Source organism: Neocloeon triangulifer, unplaced genomic scaffold, assembly GCF_031216515.1.
Source record: "Neocloeon triangulifer isolate White Clay Creek 2 clone unplaced genomic scaffold, ASM3121651v1 ptg000006l, whole genome shotgun sequence".
NCBI classification, from domain to species: domain Eukaryota; kingdom Metazoa; phylum Arthropoda; class Insecta; order Ephemeroptera; family Baetidae; genus Neocloeon; species Neocloeon triangulifer.
In genome coordinates, this window is record NW_026775549.1 from 847,136 (window position 1) to 867,923 (window position 20,788).

General features: G+C 39.6%; 1 protein-coding gene across 7 annotated transcripts; it reads right to left on the bottom strand.

Moving 5' to 3' along the window:
* Positions 1 to 268: 268 nt before the first annotated feature.
* LOC132194349 (cAMP-regulated phosphoprotein 21) lies at positions 269 to 20,760 on the bottom strand. Of its 7 annotated transcripts, none has more exons than XM_059615568.1 (17): positions 20,568 to 20,760; positions 7,249 to 7,439; positions 5,606 to 5,749; positions 4,767 to 4,867; positions 4,456 to 4,623; positions 4,198 to 4,393; positions 3,994 to 4,141; positions 3,689 to 3,935; positions 3,547 to 3,633; positions 3,209 to 3,390; positions 2,958 to 3,148; positions 2,424 to 2,902; positions 2,036 to 2,315; positions 1,819 to 1,939; positions 1,386 to 1,497; positions 991 to 1,312; positions 269 to 933 (listed from the first exon to the last, which is right to left on the bottom strand). In XM_059615568.1, the coding sequence occupies exons 3-17, from the start codon at positions 5,619 to 5,621 to the stop codon at positions 863 to 865; spliced, it is 2,721 nt and encodes a 906-aa protein (XP_059471551.1). In that variant the 5' UTR covers positions 5,622 to 5,749; positions 7,249 to 7,439; positions 20,568 to 20,760; the 3' UTR covers positions 269 to 862. The 7 variants fall into 7 exon arrangements, with proteins under 7 accessions (XP_059471551.1, XP_059471549.1, XP_059471550.1 ...); XM_059615566.1 differs by having other exon boundaries at positions 7,249 to 7,442; XM_059615567.1 differs by lacking the exon at positions 20,568 to 20,760 and adding an exon at positions 10,689 to 10,821 and having other exon boundaries at positions 7,249 to 7,442.
* Between the last annotated feature and the right edge of the window lie 28 nt (positions 20,761 to 20,788).

Here is a 20,788-nt window from a genome sequence, read left to right on the forward strand (position 1 = left end):
CTACGTATGGCAGATATTTACAAAAATGTATAAAAAAAAGTGACTGATCCATGCTTTTGTGCTGCTGACAAGAATTTGTGGGAATAGGGATTTCTCCGAAGACAGCCTCAGGAACAGAAGAAACACATTGAGAGAACAACGCATATGATTTTTCTCATAAGAGTGGCTGGGCAGAGCCTTGACCAGCCTTGAGCGTTGTTGATCACAGAGCCGCAAAAAGACATAAGAGCTGCTTTTATTGCTGGAGCGCACTTTTTATTTACTTGAATTTGTTTTTTCTTTTTTTTTTGTGTACGAGACATTGAGTGGATTTGCTAATATGGATTCATTTACATAGTATTAATCAGAAGTTATACGTTTGATTTTCATCCAGACTAGGCTCAAAAACAGCTGCCCGGATGTAGCTGTACAGACACATGCAGTTAAAAATGATTATATATTCATATGATTTCACCTCTCTGTTAATAATGGAATTGTGCTATGCGCCATCTCATCTCGTTTCGTTATTAATATTTGGTCGAACGGTTAAAATTCGGGCTAGCAATGCAGTATAAAAAGTCATCTCCTCACAGTGACGGGACAGGAATGACAGCATTTCTTCAGTATTATTTAAAGTACGTAAAAGTGATCAAAATGTTTCATTATCATAATTCCTACGAAGATTTTTTATGCGCACTACCATCTCTCATTCTAGGTGGTGAAAAATTAGCAAAACCATCAGAGAGGGTGGCTTTTTGAAATTTTCTTAGAAGAAGAAGAAGTGACAGTAGAATAAGTAGAAGCATAGCAACCATGTCTGGGTGTGTCAAATGTACTGGGAAGTCTGAGTTGGCAGAGAACGGAGGCCAAGGCAAAGAGGATCTTAAGGCGGCAGTCGGAACCTCCCACCGATCATTATTGTTCTTTGGTCTGTCAGTTCGTGGTTGTCAGAAACTGAAAAAAATTTAAAATGTGATTTTCTTTTCAAAAAATTAAAATCAAATGAAGCACCTTGTGTGGGTTGATTTTGATGCTGCCTCAAGTGAGGCCAGAGCAGTTTGAGAGGCACAGCTGTGTACGGTGGGTGTGCAGTGGTCCCCTGCCTGCCCGTCGGGAGCCAGCTTGGGAAAGAAGAGGAGCAAGGAGAGAAGAGGCTAACAGTTCCAGGAGGCTGGGTCGTTGGCCGAAGGGGCCACTGACTGAGACTCCATGGTTGGCTGCTCGGCAGGTACCCACGAAACCATGCACTGTCCACCCCCGGGCCCGGGACCGCCTGGAGGGGGTTGTCCGGGTGCCCCGTTGACTCTTGGCTGCTGCTGGCCGCCGTTGGCACCTGTCCACTTGAGGTCACAATCAAGTTGATTAACTCTCGCTCAGCTACAGAGTTAATTACTCATGCAACTTACCTGGTTCGGAGGGTTGAAGCAGTACGATGGACACATGCCAGCTACAGGGGCTGCTGGGTAGTAGCCTGTTGTGCTTGCAAACGCAACCCCCTCACCAGACGAGGCTGGTCCCCTGGAATTTCATCATTGTCAAAATTTGAAATTTTTAATTGTCTACACCCAACGATCTCCAGGCCTGTAGCCGCGCGAACTGGAGCAGTGAACTCTCTACACTAGAGCTGCCACCGCTCTAAGCTTAGAGCAGCCACCGCTCTAAGAAAAAGCCCATAACGTTACACTAGAGCGGCCACCGCTCTAAGAAATTTCCCATAACGTTACACTAGAGCGGTGACAGCTCTAAGCTTTGTTGGGTGTAGCTTTGAATAATTTTGCATAGATTATTCAGTTATTATTTTATTAAATGCCACAGTTAAAATGAAATAAAATTAAAAACCTCATGGACGGTGAAACAGTGTGCTGTTGCTGGAACATAGGACCAGGATTGTTGTTCGGCGGAGCGGATGTTGCAATCATAGTTTGTGGCGGCGAATAGTATCCAGCCTCAGCGCCTCCACCTGCATTTTTCCAGATTACAAATTTAATATATTTTTGTTCCCTATGTCTCAATTTTATCATGATTGAAGTGGAAAGTTTGCTAGTTCAGCTCTCACCTGAGTGGGGAAATAGGGCCATCGGTCGCTGCGGCTGGACTAGAAGGACCGTCTGCTGAGAAGGAGGCATCACCACATTTTGTTGTTGTTGAGTTGATACTGGTGGTGGGGGCGGCAAGAGTGAAGGACGAGGTGGTGCCTGTTGCGGAGGCTGCCATCCAGGGGCGGCCACAACATAGCTGGAGGCGGGTGGGGCAGGACAAGCGTTGGATGCATCATTAATTTGCATGCCAGTCACATACGAAGTGATTTCAGTCATGCAGCACCCCTCCTGTGAACACTGAATTGTTTTTTTGTTTATCTTTTGCCTTAAAATTGATTTATTTAATAAATTTTATTTATGTATTTAATAAATATTATAGTTTAACTTCGGTTATTTTTTTGTTACCTGTGAGTGGTGAGAGTGGGAATGCTGGGCTTGAGGGGCAGCCTGGTACGAGTAGATGACTTGCGGTTGTTGCGAATATTCGGGTGGAGGCGGTGGAGGAGGGGCACAGGTGTAGGCGTGCACCTGTATGGAGGGAGGTTGTGGCGGGGGGTCTGAGGTGGTCAGCAGTTTGGGTGGATTGCTTGGGTCGTAGCGATAGACGGATCCATCGCTATTGAGATATGGTTGGCCGGTTTGCGGATTGATCAGTAAACTCCCAGCTGGCACACTGTCCATGCTAGACACGGCCCACATCAGAGTGGGTCCTACGAAGTGTTGCTGCAGGTGAGCCGGCATCTGCATTGGACCCTGCGGAAGTAGAGGTGTGGCTGTTGGAGATGGGGTTGCAGACATGGTCGCGTCCGACCGCTGAGATCCCAAAGACTTGTAGCCCGAGCTGAGGGGTGAGAGACGCGAGGCAACGCTGCTTGTGCCTGAGTCTATTTTTTTACCATTAGAAAATTACTGTTTAGAACCAAATTACATTTCACTTGCCTTGTTTGGTCAGGAGACGAGCGCCAGCGCTATGAGTGCTGACCATACTGTCACCCCTGGCTATGCTCGGAGCGGTAGTCCCACCAGAATAGCCGCCAAAGCTGTACGACTTTGAAACAGCCTGGCGCATCGAGTTTGAACGTAGAATGTCTCTGCTCTCAAAGGATTCCACTTTAAGCAATCGGCTTGGTCTGTAACAACATTTGTCTATGAAGACTGAAACTTTGTGGGAATTTTGAGGATATATTGACCTCAACGAAGAGGAATGGGGAGGACTGGGTCTGAGGAGTTGAGGTCTCCCGTCAGAACTGTCTGAGCTGCTCCAGGTCTGGGCACCCGCTGCCCAGGAGCTGCGCAAATCCTCCTGACTAGACCTAACTTCATCCCCTTCACTCAAACCAGAGTCTCCTCTCATCACTCGCATCCCATCACCCTGCAACCAAGCACACCGGAGATTTGAGCGTTTAGCATGAGCACAGGTTAATTGCATTGCATTTTTTTTTTATATAAGTGTATCTAATGAATCAAAGTTTCTGTGTTTCATGCAATTAATATTGAAAACGATAAATTTTTCTTGCTAATATGGTACCTCCTGCTTGAAAATTCGCTTTCGAACTTTCTCATATTCTTCTTCTCTCTCCTCAAAGCTTTTACTTCGGCGACTGTCAGCACTTGCCTATTTTAATTGTTATTTTGATAAGAGAAATTCCGTTATTTCTACAATGGCTCACTTTAGAATTTGGATCGTCCAGGGAGTTTGTGTCCCTCTTGAGAATCGACTTCCGTGGTTCCATCTCGAGGTCACCTCTCATCTGGTCTCTCAGTCTGAGGTCGGGTGTCTTGGAAGTGGCAGTCTTGCCGACCACCACCTGCGCCCCTGTCGAGTCCACGTTGTGCTCCATGTTGTACAGAGCAGCCATTCGATGCACCAGCATTCGTTGATACGACGACATGGGAGGGAACTTGAATTGCGTGCGCCTGCGGAGGAAAATTTAACGTGCTGATTATCCACTTGGATGGACAATTGGTTAATTACTTTGTATCTTTGACAAGGTTTTGCAGCTCTGTCTCAATTCGCAGCAGCAGCTGCCGGTCTTTGTGACTCCGATTGACTGTTTCGGTGAGAAAGGCTGGCAAGTCGACACCAGAGCTGTCTCCCGTTGGAGGTTGTTCAGTGCTAGAATCTGGTTAAATATCACCAAATTAGGATTTTTCATCAATTAAATGAAAAATTTCAAACCTCTAGATAAACTAAGAGGTGAGTTGCTATCCATGCTGCCTTGAGAAGAACCCTGTTGCTTGAGTCGCAGTCTAGAACTGGGCCTGCCCGCGCCTGCGGGAGGTTCTAGAGTTGCCCTCTCAGGGTCTGGCGGCGGCGAAGTCTCCTCCCTCATTGCATGACTTCTGACTAGAAGTTTTACTTTGCTATTTTGTGACTGAAACGTATAAAAATTTTGGAGATATTAAGAATTAAAAAAAAATAATCAGGAAAACATACCTTTTGACGAACAGGAGCACTTGACCCTGATGAATCACCAGGCGGTGGTTCTCCTGTCTGTTCGTCGGCCTCGTTCTGCTCCTCGTCGCTGGCTACAGTGTCGGCATTGAGATCATCGTCGTTTGCTGTTTTTGACTCGAGGTCGTCGCCCCTAGACTCCTCGTCCTCCTGAAATTCATTTTCATTGGTTGAATAAATGTGGAATCTTTATTTGCATCTTGTACATTAAGTGTGACACGCACAATGTGTTCAATAAAATTCTATATAAAAAAATAAAAATATAGTGAAAAAGGCCAAGGACGTGTGTGTACCTGTTCGGCTAGCGAGTGCTGCAAAGTGGAGATGGAGGCGCGCTCCATTTGAGGACTGGCAGGGCAGCTACACGTGCCAGCATGAACCACTATGCTGGGAACTGCGGCGAAACAGACTCAATCAGTTTTCAGATCCAACGGCTCAAGCAAGCATTTGAAAAGGGAAGGGGATCAACACAGAAAAGTGATTGAGGGAGAGTCACACTCGACTCAGATCTAAAAAACACACCAGTGACTAGCAATTATGGTTTTCCTAATGTTTGCCAGTTTCTCAGTATATAACAATTTTATTATAATGACAGTTAATTTTGTGAGCAGAGGATTTCAATATGAAGTTAAATGTTGGAATTTTCTCAAAACTTCTCGGACGGATTTATTATTATTAATATAACAAATTGTGTTATGTGACGGGTCGAACCAAGAGTAAATACGGGGGATGATGACACTGGTGAGGTGCAAACGTGTATGAGAGAGGATCTCGTGCAAAATGTATATACGACGGGATAAACCAAATTGGAGGCTGAAAACAGTGTTTCTGGCCACAGCAGTGCAACAAAGGAACAACAAACATGAATAATACCAAAACCATGTATAGATTATGTATGTATCTGCATGGAATGGAAAACGATTGATGTGATGGTGGTTGAGAGAGAGAGATAGAGAATTAATTTGGTGACTGGAACACCCAGCCGGGGAAAGGTCACAGAGATGTGTGATAGGGATGATGGCGAAAATAATTAAAGTGTATAAAACGACGAGCAACTAATAAGTAAGAGGAGTATACAAAATTGGAAAAGAACAAAATGTATATATAATTTGTATACGTTCTGCGTACTCACTTTCTAATCTGGCCATGATTTTTGATATTAAATTTAGACAACAGATTTAACTTAGGGGCTAATTAGAGCGAGCTTCCTACGATGTGTGTGCACCTTGCATTGTACAGGCAGAGGATTTCAAGAGGGTACTCAAGCATCTGAAATCTGCGCGGAACAATTATTTTAAAACACTCCAGATTGTCCCTCACAGTTCTAGAATTTACTCAAAGTGTGCAAATCAAAGCAATTGTATATTAAAAAATATATAGTTCTAATTCTCAAAACAGTGCACGCTATTATTAAAAATGAACTCTTTGATTCCTCCCTTGAATGACAGAAAAAAATCTGATTTATTTATATCGATTTCCAATGAACAACAAAACAGCGATGCTGGCGGGTGGAAACAGTTGGGCTGCCTCGAAAGGGACATCACGAGCGACGCGCCAAGGACAAGTAAATAGGAAAACTTGCTTTTGTTTGTTTCGTACCGGGTGCAAGTAATTCGCAAATTGGTTCGACATTTCCAGCGAACTTCCTCTGCTCATTGATTGGTTTAACCAGTAAATAGAAAAACTTTTCCGCACCCCCTCTATTGTGCAGAAAACGCTTGTCTGGCAGAAAATCACCTCTGCTGTTGTTAAAAAAAAATATTCGGAAACGTTAAAAACCATAATAAGAAATGAAAAAGACTTGACTGTACCAAGATAATTTTTATATAAAATTTCAAAATTTGATTATAGTAGATTTATTTTTCAGCTGCAACTTCATTAAATTGTTTACATGTTTAAAAAAAACATTAAAAAATTAACAGAAAATGAATGAGCTAAAAAAAAATGGTTATTGAAATGAAAATAGAAAAAGATGAAAAATAAATTGTAAAAATTTTAATAATAATAATTCCTCTTTTTTTTGCCATTTTGAAATAAAATTAAAATATATTTTAGTTATGGTTTAGTCTTGAAATTCTCAGCCAGGTGTAACTTTGAACTGCGGAAAATGATGCAAAAATTGCAAAATAACATTAATGAAACTGATGCAAAAATATTTCTTTACTTTTAAGTTTTCTTAATTTTTGGAAAAAGTCTGGAAATTAACTTTGGAACAAAATCGAAGGACGTTTTGTGTATTTGTGTACACATTATTTTGCATGTGTTTGCCACTTTACTTGTCCTTGGGTGGCCTTTTATTCGGGGTGGTTGGCGCCGATCGATCGAGATGGAGCCGCATTTCAAATCACAATTAATCACACGACTCTTGACACGGAAACATCGCCGACCGAAAGAGAAACTGCCGAGCGGCTTGCAGGATATGTAGTACGACAAAAGAGAGAGAAGAGACACAACGCATGCTTTTCCACCCCATCGATCATGCAATTTTTCCATTTCTCCCGCTGGCAGGCCGCTCGTGAAGAATAATAATATAGAACATCAAAGGAAAAACAGCAAATCGCAGGATGCGTGCTTCACTTTTATTAGGAAAATAAAAGGAATTCCGCGCTTTTGTTTACGAACGAGATTGATTTGATTGGCGACTAAGTACGTTAGTAATTAATTGATCGGCTAATTAATTGTCTGCCGTGAGAGCGAAGCGCGCGGGTGTGCTCTGGTTATTGAGATTAGCGATCGATCCGTTCGCGCATTTTGGCCAGTGTGAAATTATGCTACCTTGAGCATCTGATGGTTTCAGTTTGGCTTCCGCCGGGGTGCCGCCGCCTGAGGTGGCGAAATCGCTGATGGCCTCCTCCGGTCGGGACGGAGGCGGCGCGCCGCTGTTGCTAGACGACAGCTCTTTTCTCGCTTTGCCAACTGCAAGTGTCGAAAAACGCTGAAGCTCCGGTGGCGGCTGCTGCAGACCTCTTCTGAAACAACAAGCACGCTTGCTTTGAAAACGGAGCCATCTGATTATGTTTGACTATTGAATTACACACGAGAGGCTTATGTGATTTGCTTCGGACAGTTTTATTTCGAAGTGGATGACAAATATTGGGGATTGACTAAATATTTTTTATGTACAAGATTGGAATCAAAATTTTAATTTGATTTTAAGTGAAGATGGCATATTTCATTAATTATCCATTCTTGCATTTATTATTATTATTTTTTTTTAAGGACGAAAAATTCTTGAATTTGTTATTATTTTGTTTATAAAAGAAATAAATCGAATATTCTCTTCTCTTCTTAATTTTTCTGATATTTTAATAACTTCGATTTCCCCATTCCATATCAGTTTCTTAACTTTTATCTCTTTTCATTGAAAAAAACTTGATTGACGTGAGTAATGAAGAATCATTAACTTTAGTCACTGATGATGTTGAGTCTATCAGAGCAAGAGTTTATTTTTGCCAAAATAATATGTTTTCGTTAAAAAATGTTATAATTTATAATCACTTGTGACTAACAACAGACTATAGATGTAGTGGTGAGAGTGCAGCAAAAATCAGACATAGTATTTAAGTCAATTTGTGGTCAAAAGTGAGAAAATTTAATAAATTTAAACTTCTTAGCAAAAAATTTAAAATTAAATATTCATTTCTTTTCAACATTCATATTTGACGCAATTTTTGAACCACGCCTTAAAAACAAAGTTTTAAAATGAAATTGTGGATGTTATTAATCAGTTGCTACGTTTAGCAGCATAACTTGAACTTTGTTTTCCAAAAGGTATAAATTTTCGTTTTGCTAAAGAAAAGTATACTAGAGGGACACACAAGAAAAATATAAATAAATAAATAAATTATTTATAATTTTTATAATTTAAGCACTAAAATTTATAATTAAATTTCAGATTAGATTTTACTTTTTTTATCTTATTGTTTGAGTCAGTTTGATTGATGTTTTTAAAATGATACAAATTATCATAAAAAAAAAAAAAAATAGTAGCGGCAGTTTAAAATTGTCTTTAGATCTCCCTTTTGTTTGCGTCAATGGTTTCGACTTTCGGCAATTAAAACGTTCATATTCCGAGATAATGAGAGGTGACAAGAAAGTCGAGAGACACGCGAGCTAGCTCGAAAATGTCAAATAGTCACAAGTGAGGATATCACAATATTTGAGCTCGCGGGCAATATTACGATACGGAACGATAATTCCAAAGTTTGATCGAAACTTTCCCGCAGCCTCAAAATTGGAGAAGCCATTAGGCTACTCTCGTCAGGGTGTGTGTAATTTTGAAAATTGTCCTTCCTCTACTTCGCAACAAAGTCGTCGCATGTAATAAAGAACGAGTGATACATGAAAGTGGTTGGATCTGATCGTAAAAAGTAGCGGCGGCGCGCGATTATTTAGCCGGGCGCGTTCGTTATCGCGATGCCAAACATGCCAACTAATATGGATTTCGGGCTGTAATCAATTTTGAGGAAGACGAAGTTTGAAGGTCGCACCCTCGAATGAGTGACACGAGAGGGAAAAATCAATCCGTTGGGCGCTCGGCCGCCCAATTTGCCTGGCTCGCGTGCACATAATGGGAAATCAAAGCCGAATGTAAATATGCAGGGCGCCCACTGCGAAAAATTCTCAGACTTTTTCCGAGAGGGATGATCTTGAGGTCACGCAACCCGGTGATGAATCACGCCTGCCGGGGGCACGGCTGGCCAAGGTCAAGGACTTAATTGCGGCGTATTATCTCGGCAGACGCTCTCGTGCATAAATTAGCCGAAAGCGAAATTCATTTTCTCTGCGAAACGCTCCTAATCGCGGCCGGATCGTCGCCGATAAAAAATTTGGCGCAATGGAATTTCAGGCTCGCGTGCTTGGGAAAATCTAGCTTGGATAAATATGTGTGTGTTCTGTGTGATTTGTGCATTTCATTTCTGGTAATTTCCTCGATTCGTTATTAACAAAGGTCGATGAAATGTCATGAATAAAAAAAAGCAGGAAAACTCGCAGTTATTTCCTTTCTGCGTCGCAGATAGAAAAGTTGCGAAAGCGAAACTGTAAATCAACTTTTGGCAGCAACATTTTTTATTTTTTGGAAATGGATAAAGGTTAAGAAAGTTTCAAATAAGAATCACATATGGGAGATGAATCCCTTAAGTTCAATATTTATATGAAAGAGTGCTGATTTTTTTATGTAAAAAAAAAAATTGTTCAAATTATTATACCTGATCAAGAGCAGTAGCAAATAATAATCTTCCTCTTCCGGCTTTTGATTGTCGCGAATGGAATGCGATTGATTATTTTTATTACACAACAGCTTCGCCATAACAAAAGGCAGAAAGGAATTTGAGGAATTTCCGTTTATGTAGCGTGCAAGCAGAGGGTGGAATATTTCACAGCCTGATATCTGACATGCACATTGCACTGGTGCTGGCAAATTTCCAAAGCAAAAAGCACACTTTGTCAAAATCAATGAAGGGACGTGTAAACAGAGTAATTAATATGAATGATCTTGATGAAATGGCAAATTTCGTAGCTGAAATTTTCAAGGTGGAAAAATACTAATTTGTTTTTTTGCCTCTTAAAAATTTTAATTGGAAAAAATAAAGCCTAAATTTAATCAAAATATTAAATCACTTTTTAAAATGTACATTTGTGACTTTGATTTCCACGTAACAAAAATCGCTTATATAAAGTACAAATAATTATAAAATATTTATTGCTCAAAATCCTTTGAAAAGAATTTAAACGTATTTGAAAAATGCGAATGGTCTTGCATAAAAATATTGTTATAATGAAGACACAAATTTTAAACATCATTAAGAGTAATTACGAAAAGGCTCGTTCAAGAAAATAAAAAATGATAAAATAAAAATTTTAATAAAAAATAAAAAATATCATTTGTGAAAAGTATAAAAAAAACTTAATGATAAAGATAAAACCAAGGTTGACGTATCATAACAATAAAACAAACTATGATTTTGTTATTTGAGATCTTTGATTGGTAACTCAAGTATAATCAACAATCAAAATTACTGATTGCCTTCGAAAAACCCAATTAAGAGCAAAAATTTGCTTTCTGCATCATCAAATAATATTTTCTAATAGAAACTTGAAGTTTATAACTACTTATTACCTATTGTCAAGAAAAAGAATAGTCTGGAAATCGATAATAAGCATTGAAATTGATGAGAGACCAAAAACCGTTTTATAAATCTGAAGTTACTTACTAAAAAGTGACAATCAGCGTTTGAGGAAGGGCAGAGGGTCCGGCCTGGAGGGCAAGGGTGCGGAAGGGGTCGCGTGCTGCTGGTGAGGAGGCGGCGGGCGCACTGCGAGGTGTTTTGGCCTTTAACAAGGGGCCGAGACACATGCGCCCTGGGAAAGCGCGTGGGCGGCGTGAGATGCCGCCCGCGCCGCACGCCCGCGTGCACCTACACACGCGCCACAGGTAAATGTCATAGAGCAATTATCGGAAAAGCAGCGGCGCCGACGGAATTGAGGACTTCCTTTTCGCATGACCTACATATATCTTGGACCAAAGGCATTTGTGTTTGTTTTCGCCGGGTCTGCCCGTCGACGGCGGCAAACAAACGCTGGCCGGCCTGCGCGCTCTCTGCTGTTGCTCCATCCATTATTTTATTTGCATGCAGGCGAGAATAGAATCACGCCGTGAAAATCTAGCCGCCCATAAAAACACACACTCGCGCGCGCGCTGGCCCAAACATTTTTCGCTCCTCGCTCCGCACCCACTCGGGCGAAATTGGCTCCGCGTTTGTGCTCATGGAAATTAGACCGAGTGTTTGCGCCACTTCTTGAGCTTTTTTTCCTCTTTCTCGCCGGCCGGACGTTGGATGGGGCAACCCTTCTTGTCAGTGTTTTGCTTTGCCCAGTGTAATGAGCAGAAATGGCATTTATTATTCAAATTCCCCTCCATACATCATTGACCTAGAATTCCTCCATACAGCTCCGCGTGTTCAGCCAGATTATTTGATTAAATTTGGAAAATACATCGTCTTCAAGCATAGCATTGGTGTAATGGAAAAATTTTACATGAAATAATTTGTCTAAACAGCCACGAATAAATACTAGAGTGCAGCTTACTATATAACGAATAAATTTAATTGAAATTTTTAAATTCTTAACTATATCCCAAGAAAGGGCATAATTAAATTAAAGTTGAATATTATTGTTAATCTGCATTTTTTTTAGATTCGCATTTTTATTCTGTTAAACATTCAAGTAATTATTATTATAACTTTAAAAGTTTAAAATGTTTTTAATCAAACTGGGTAGCAGAGATTAATTGTTAATGATTAAAATTCACGTTTTTCCCCTTTTTTATTTCCAATTCTGTCTCAAATAATTAAAGGAGGAAAATTTAACTCTGCTATAGATTAACTTTCTCTACCCAAAATTTAAGTTGATTGATTGATCTTTCATCTGTCCTGTAACATCTGAAAAATTCTTTTGTGAAATTTTCTAATCTCATAAAAATTGAAAAAAAATGTACCATATTACATCCTTTTGTGATTGAAAGGGGGGTTTATCTTTATGTAAGAGAGAGTAATATTACGTAACATTACACACATTCTTTATCTTTTGCAAAGTTTAATAAAAGAAAAGGTAAAAATAAACATTTAGAAATAACAATTGGACCTATTCTCAGAATCTAGCTCTGTTTTTACCAAAAATAAGATTTCAGTTTTACGTTACTTGAATTATTGTTTTAAGCAAAAATTATAACACAACTTAAAATATGAGTTTCAAAATATAATTCAAATTATGACCTTTCTCAAATTTAATTTTCAGCCACATTCTTATTTGCTTTTTATTTCCGACTTTTTCAGCTCCGAACAAAACAATTCTCCATAGGAAATAGTGCGAGACGAAAGTTGATTCTCGATAGCACTTTTCCGCGAGTGACTGGAAATGCCAGGTGTCAGCGGCGCCCCGTGACCTCTGACCCGCGTGGGTCGCGCAGGGTGGAATTCCCTGCGCGGAGGATGAGTCATCCGCTTGTTTGGCTGCTGCACCCGAAAAGATGGGGTCTCGGTATCGCTGCGAGAGAGACCGGCGGAGCGAGATGGGCCGCCGCATAAATATCGACCATGCGCGCCAGCGGCCCTGACCCGTTTCCCGCGCGCGGTGCCGATAATACACCTAGCCGGCCGCCGAGCCACCCCATCAGCAGGCATCCCTTTCGAAAACTCACCGCCGGTTCACTCACCTCGATCGCTCGCCCACTCGCCTGGCAACAAACCGCCCTCGTTCGATTGCAAACGCGGCCTTCTGACAGGCCCTTCCTCCCTTCAGCCTGACTGACTCACTCGCTCTGAATGATTTCGCAAAAAACGACCCTGCACATGTTGCTGCCTCCGGCGTGGAAAGTGAAAAGGGTTGGGCAACTTTTTGGCGCAGTTGTGAGTTAATTGCTTTCAAAGGGTGGTTTTAACGACTCTGTTCTGGATTGTAATTACACGATTAAGGGGCTGATGCAGGATGAAATCTTATTAAATAGCCAGCAGGAAACGAGTAAAATTTTACAATCGCAACTAATTATCTGCAAGAGGATTCCAACGGTGCACGCAAAACCGATCAAGATTAGAACTGACTTCTTGATCACAAATGAATAAGGAAGTTAATAAAAACGATTGAATTTAAGACAGCATTGGACGGAGTAAAAATTCATTAAATGAAAGCAGAATAAAATATTAATATGTTCACCCTTTAAATTTTAATAAACATGATCTAGATAAAAAGTTTGTTACACATTTGGTTTTTCAAAAATTAAAATTTAGTCAACTTTTTCTGCCAATTTCATTCAATTTTAATAATTAAGAAATTTTCTCAAAAGAAATAGAATTAAATTTCTTAAATTGATTTTTGTCTAAACAAAAAATTAAATAATAAAATAAATTGCGCAGAAACGCGAGTTAAAATAAAACAGGATATTAGGATCATATGGAGCTGAAAGGTTGAGTTTTCACCTCTAGTAGTTGAGCAATAATGAATGCAACGAGTGAATCACTTTCCGATGGACACTGCGGACAGCTGGATAAATAAGCTGAGAGGCGGGAGGAGAAAACTGGCGGTCCTAAATCAGCTTAAAACTTCACCGGCACGTTAGGGCAAAAATACACAAGGAAACGCTGCTGTTGGCTTTCGCAAGCAGCACCCGACGAGCTCGTTTCACACAAAAAATATGTAGGACATTCCTGGCTGACAGAAGGGAGTTGGCAAAAGAGTGGTCGGTGATAAATTCGGTGCCAGTGAGTGAGTGATTACGGACGGACGGGTTGCTACGGCACTGCAACTGGAGCGCAAGGTTGTGCACAAAGCGTTGCAAAATATTTCTCACCCTCTCGAACGCAATAATCGCGTCCTCAAACAGAAGGCATCGATCCCTTTGCAAAACGTTTTCGCGGAACGCCACCACTTCGGCGAATGCACCGCTTAATGCATCGCGAATTTCCGCGAAACACCTTCCTTTTTATACCGAGAATAGGAAGGGTTGCATTGTGAAGGGCTCAAGCGCGGCTGCATGGCCTAGTTGGGAGCTTGTTTGAACCGCGAAGGCGATAACTGAAGACGGCATTTTCCTGTTTGGCCATCACTCTGATAAACGTTAAGTGGTTTGCATGATTTAGAGAGAGCGACTTAAAATTAGCGCAGCGGGAGTTTCGGAAGCAAAATTTTAACACTGAAGTGGCTCTTGAATTATTTAGCATTCAAATAATTATCTGCATTTCTGAAGTTTTTCTTTGATGATATTGTTAAATTTTTACAGTTATAAATAATTATTTGTCGCTCAAGATAATTTATTGCTGAGAGGAATTTTAAATTTGTCTTATAGTAATTTATTATTATTGTTTTTTCTTCACAAATGAAATGGCTTACACCTCAAATTATTTTAATTTTCTGTTATCGCCAAAAAAAATTCTAAATAATTTAAACCTTTTTGTATTTATAAATTTTATTGATTCCATAGCAATTGAAACAAAAATTAATATTTCAAGACACCGTTTGGAGCGTAAAATCTTTATATTCAATTTAAATATTAACTTCACCTGTTAAAGTGTTTACAAAAAATTGCAGATTTTAACTCTTCTTTTCATTTAGTTGATCTGCTCGTGATTTCCAGCTCCTCTGTTCCCATTAATTATTTATAAGGGTTAGGGTAGGGCAACGTTGGCACAACATGACCAGAGTATCAAAAAAATCTTTCGGCGTCATTCAAGCCAAGCCGAAGATCCGTAAAAGCAGAGATTGTGCAGCGACGATATAAGTGGGACGGAGATGATACGACGGCCAATTTCTCCTGCGCGATCGTAAAAACCGAACCGTCCGATGATTAAGAAAGGACCTCACCCAATATTAATGTGCGCAGGATGGCCGAGGCACGCACCACCCCGTGTTTTCCGCACACACAAAAATAAGGACGCAGATTGGGTGCGATAAAAAAGCAGTGTGGTGCACTTTTACAAGCTGCTCATTCACTAAAAATAAGGGCGTCGGCCCACCAACTGCCGGACTTTGACCCCGAGAGCGCCCAGACCAACGTCCGAAATCTTGCGGATTGATTGCTTTTTCTTATCGGGAGGAAGACTTGCGGATGTGCCGAGTCGTGATTGATGTGGGAATGAAATCAATTGCGAACTTGATAGACTTCCATTCCATTTTCCCATGGGAGTTTTAGTAGATTGCAAACAAGCAGAGGAATAAAAAGAGAGAAAACTTTTGCACAGTTAACATCAATCTGCGAAAATTTTTATGGATCGTTAATATCTATGTTTAGATCAGGCAACCTGTAGATGTCATTTGAAAATTTAAAATGAATTTAATTTATTGAATTACTTACTAGACATTGGTCAAATTTCAGTTTATTAAAATTCTTAGGGGTGATATTAAAAAGTTCAAAAAATGTCCTATTCATTATAAAATATATATCGTTTCATGTGAATATCATGGATAGTTGCAAAAAATTGAGAATTATTTTACAAACTGTATAATATTTAAATTAGTTATTTCATTAATTTCAACTTAACGGGAAATTTTCTTCTTGTATAAAATTTCAAATTTTGTACGAGAGTCCAATTAAAATTATTTAATTTTTTAATTAAACATTACCATTTTATTGGAAAAATAGTTACTGGAAAACTAAACAAAAACAAAATAAAAGGAAATGATTTTTTTTTTACTTTTATAGTTAAATAAAAATTTAGTTAAACTTATCAACAGACTAGTTGCCCCGTCCTAAGAATTAACATGTATTATTTTCTCTATTTGAAATCATGGATCGCATGCAATTCAAACAAATTACAAAGCTGACTTGAATTAATTTTCCGGCTGAGCGTTAATGGCGAAATCGGTGTTGCTGACGCGCGAGATAATTAGCATTAGAGATGTTTGCAAGTCATTATTCAAAATTTGCATTTGCAGCGGGTGTGCATGCGGAAAGCACCCGCGCGCGCTCGCTCGCTGATCAATCTGCGGCGCGAGCTGCCGGGCGCAATCGTTCTCTCCCTGATTAATATATGGGTCGACGGCCAGCTGGTGCTGGAAAGTGCAGCTCGCCGAGTGCAACTCCAACAGCAAACGGTGGTGCAACGGTCTTTTCCATTTTTCACCTGACGCAACGTACAAGCTCAACATGCAAGCCGCTCGCAACCAACTGCGGTCGCAGTGCGGGAAGACGCACCGGTGTGCATGGAATTTATAACCTGTTTACAATACAGCACTGCTCATCTGTTAACCTAATTGCTATCAAAGGTTTATTTGAATCAATAATCAATTAAAGAAAGTTGCTTGGCAAGAAATGAAATTTTTTGATAGAATGCTTTATAATTTGATTCAATTTCAACATTTTTAATGCTTGGAAAACTAATAAATGTTTTAAAATTTCAATGTAAAATTTCATTATTATGACGGTTAATTAATAATTTTCCTTCGAAAATTTGACGAGTAAAATAATTATTAAATTAAAAGGCAAAAATCAAAGGAAGATTGTTGGTCATTGTTGTATACTCTAGAAATAAAACTGCTCCTTTCAAAGGTTGCTATGGTCACAAGAAAAGAAGACCCTCTGTCTTCTTGCTATATGATTTTCCAACCACTATAGTATGAAGATTGTGCAATTTTAAGAAAAGTTATTAAGAACATTTGGAAAATGATAAATTAAGGAAAATATTTTTTTGTCATGTCATTAATATACGGAAGAAGTCGTATAATTTTCATTCTCAGTACTTAATTAGTGAAGTTTTGGCATGAATTGATTTTCTCGTGAAGCCTACAAACTTCTGTCCTGATTCTCAGTAGAAAATCATCAGAAATAAGATTAGTTTAAATTTTGTCATGCTCCTTATCACCGCATATTTACAATGGACATTCCAATAATATAAAACGTCTATTCAATTTAATCCATCCTGGTGCCAAAAATTGGGATTTTTAAAAGACGGTCATAATTTGAAATCGCATAATATTACAGTCCTTTGACAAAAAGGATAAAATTTAAAATTTTAATCAACATAATCAATCCCGATTCTATCAAATTATGCAACCTGCTTGTCACTTATGCGTTTCGGTTGCATAACTAAAAATTCCAGTGTAAAAAGTTCTGAACTAGAATATTAAATTTTAGTGTATTTTCGAAGCGAGAAAAAATGAATGCAAACTAACTTTAAAGAAATTTCAAGGATTATTTGTTGTTATTGTGTTGTAATTTAAATTTCTCTTCTCTTTCCGCATTCTTGCTCTAGTTTTCAAATTGAATATATTTCATTTCATAGAGAATGCAAATTAGAAAGCTTACTCGTCGTTGGGAAGGTCAAGTTAAACTACGCATCACTCGTCGCAATTAGCGTCGAAATAAATCGAGTTGTTGGAAATGGTTGGCTTGTGTGCATCCGAAAATTGGCCGACCGAGATTCCAAAGTTGCGTCACATTTTAGTGCGCCGGACGAAAGAAGAGAAAGAAAACGTGGCGCTGCGTTTTGTTGTTGTTTCGCTGCAGGATCAATGGCTGTGTTCGCGGCGGTGCGAATCTCATCGCGGCCGAGAATAGCCGGGTCGGCCGACCACGATTTTCGGCCGAGACTGGCCGCCGCGCATGCACTCGGCCAGAATTGAGCAAGCGTCCATTCACGGCTGCATCTGCGGCCGAGTGACCCCGACCGAGTCACTCTCGGAGAGTGAGCGCGTTCTGTCTTTTTGCTAAAAATGTCGCGTGGACGGATGCCAAGAAGGGCGCGCGTAACACAACTGCTAATCTCGCTCTCGGGAAACACATTTTTAATGACCCGTGCCTCTCTCTCTCTCTCTTTCTCCATTCGCCATCTCTCTAACTCGCTGCGGCTAAATAAACATTCACTTTTTGTTCCTGCCTGCAATGTCCTTTGATGTCGTCACCCCATTGCACCGATTGCGATGCACCACCGACTCTTTGCTCCTTTCATTGGACAACGATTTCAGCACACTTTCGCGACTCTGTGCCTGTTATGAGCCACCGTGGACTAGATAAGCTAATTTCAGGCATAAAACCCATACCAAATGGTTTTTATATCTATCATTTTATCATTTTTTTTTAAAACTAATTAGTAATTTAATATTTCTTACGAAACGCAAAAAATAATTAAAGTTAGGAGGAGAAGGCTAATTAACTAATAATGATATCAACCTCACACAACTCTCAATTTGAATCAATATAATCCAAAAATATCAAAGAAATAATTAAAATTTCATTGGTCTTGAAAATAAAAATAAAGAATAAAATTTGGATACTTTTTCAGGAGATGCGAAATTTCCACGCCACCAGAACGTATGGAAAAGTTTCCCTTTTGAATTTTTATTGTTAAAACTTATTATTTTTATTACCACTAGCATTAATGCAGATCAGAGAATGAAAAATTTATTTTAGCAATAAAATATATTGTGTATTTTTTTTTCATAAAAAAATATAAAGGAATGACTGAGAATGACACTGAAAATAAAAATATTGGGAAATGCTGAAATTAGTCACAAAGCAACCGGAGATTTTTCTTTTAACATAGATTTTCCTATATTATTTATATTTCTCTATAGTAATCATTGTTGTATTCGGAGTTCCATCAGACTCTTTTCTTTGCTTCTGCTCCAAAAAGCACTCGAGAAATCCCAATGATTTCTCTTTTCTCAACAACAAACACTAAATTACTATGGATACGGAGTTTTCCAAACGCAAGTTTCCCAGATATAACGACGTTCTATGAGTTACAAGAAGACAAGAAAATGAAACCTCAAATTTTCTTTGAACCACAATTTTTTATATATTTTGAAAGCATCAAATTTATCTCCCCCAAAATTTCAATCTGATCTTTTTTTTTTAAATAATCTGTTTTTCTCTGTCTGAGGAGCCAATATTAGAAAAAGATCGTTAGCTGCCTGCGTACGCGAAATGCGCTGGAATTTCAAACAAGCGATTGCCAAGAAAGAGTTGAGCGTTTTTTGCCCGCTAATGTCAAGGACCGGGGCAATTTTGGCAGAGAGAAAGAAAGAGAGCAACGCCGGGGAAAATAAATAAATAAATAAATAAGGTGCCTGCACTCTCGGCTTGGTGGCGAGTTGCGAAAAGAAAAGGAGTGGAAGAAAAAAAAAGAAAATATACCACGTAAACGGCAGCAGAGTGTGCATCTGTCCGTGCGAGAAAGAGGAGAGCATGTATTGCCGGGGGTGTTGGCAAATATGTGCAATCGACCTGTTTGTGCACGTGCGTCTCCCTTGATGGTCGGTCGGTCGGTGAACAAGGAAAGATGACTCACCCACCCACATTCCAGCCCAGGTGACCAAACACTTTATCTTTTATCCCTCGGAGCAACGATAAACAAGAATGAAGAAGAAATTTTATAAATGATAAAAAAAGACGATTAAAAATATTTAATTCATTAGAAATTATTTGTTTCAAAAATTCAGCCGGCAATTAATTGACATTTTATTTTAAATCTTTTTTACATTTATTTTTTATATATTTTGTCAAAATAAAAAAAACTGTTTGAAATTTCATTCCGCAGAAAATTGCGTGACAGTCTGTTAAGAGGGAGAGAGTCAAGTGCTGGCAAGGGGTGTCATTTGCTCAGAGGGCACCCCGAATAGGTCACTCCACTCTAAAGGTCAGCCAGAACAATGGCCCGCGAGAGTGTATCAAAGACTCTCAGCTTACGTTAATGCTAGAGCGGCTGCCGCGTCCTCGACGGCAAACGCGACACAAAAGAACAAGATACACTGCTGCAGTTTTCCTTCTTCAAAACGTCATTTACTTTTCGTTAGACGAAAATCTGTGGCGGGGACATCAATTTTGTGTTAAATTTATTTTACGGGATAAACTTGTGAAGCATTAACGCGCAGTTTAAAACACTGGCCTTTGGGAAATCTAGCAAAATTGATTCGCCATAAAAGTTACCATCAGGCCAATAATTTAATCCACTCAACATAAATATTTAATATATTAATTGATTCAAACTTGCTACTTTTATGTGAATTTTGGATCAAATTAGTGTTGTTAGTATTATTTAAATTTCTGATCCGAAAAAATATGTGCCAAAAATAATTCGTCACACCTGCATAATTTTACAAAAATATATAAATTTCTCATTATTATCTAGCTATATTTTATTTAGTAACTTTAATTTATTCCTATAAAGATGAATGATTTATGAAAAAAATTAAAAAAAAATTTAATCTTATTTTTCCTGAATTGGAAAACGACTAAACTTTCTATTTGAGAAGAACGAACAAAAAATTTGATCATTTTTCGTCTCTCCCAGCTGCCCAGCGCAGGGTGGCCAATAATTTATCCCAAAACCACCCACATAACCCTGTCCATATATCAGCCAAGGCAAACGTATCCGAGCACGTAAAATCTGTTTTGAAAATAACCCTAAGATGTCTCATTGGCCAATTTTCAAAATCAAGCGCTCCTTTCGGGGCCCCAAATGCAGCCCCTGCGTCGGGGCTCTCGAACTGCCCCCGGGGGCAACCTACGGCAGATCGTCCGCCGTCGTCTTGGCCGACGGTTGTCTGCAAGTCGAGGCCGTCGGGCCGGGCAAGGGTGGTGCCAGAAAGGTTGGAGGACTCACCTGGTGCCGGAGAACGGTGCTCGCAGGTGCAGAGTTGAGTCGCCAGCCGATGGCCCGCAATTTTCTTCACCCACGGACAGCAATTGTTCTCCACTGCTGTTCCCCGAGAGCAAAATCAACCCCCGTCTGATATTCGCATGCGCTACGCGACATCTCTCATCTCACGGTGTAAACATTCAACCAGATAACCTGCATTCCGAAGAATGGGCAAAAAGGGGGCG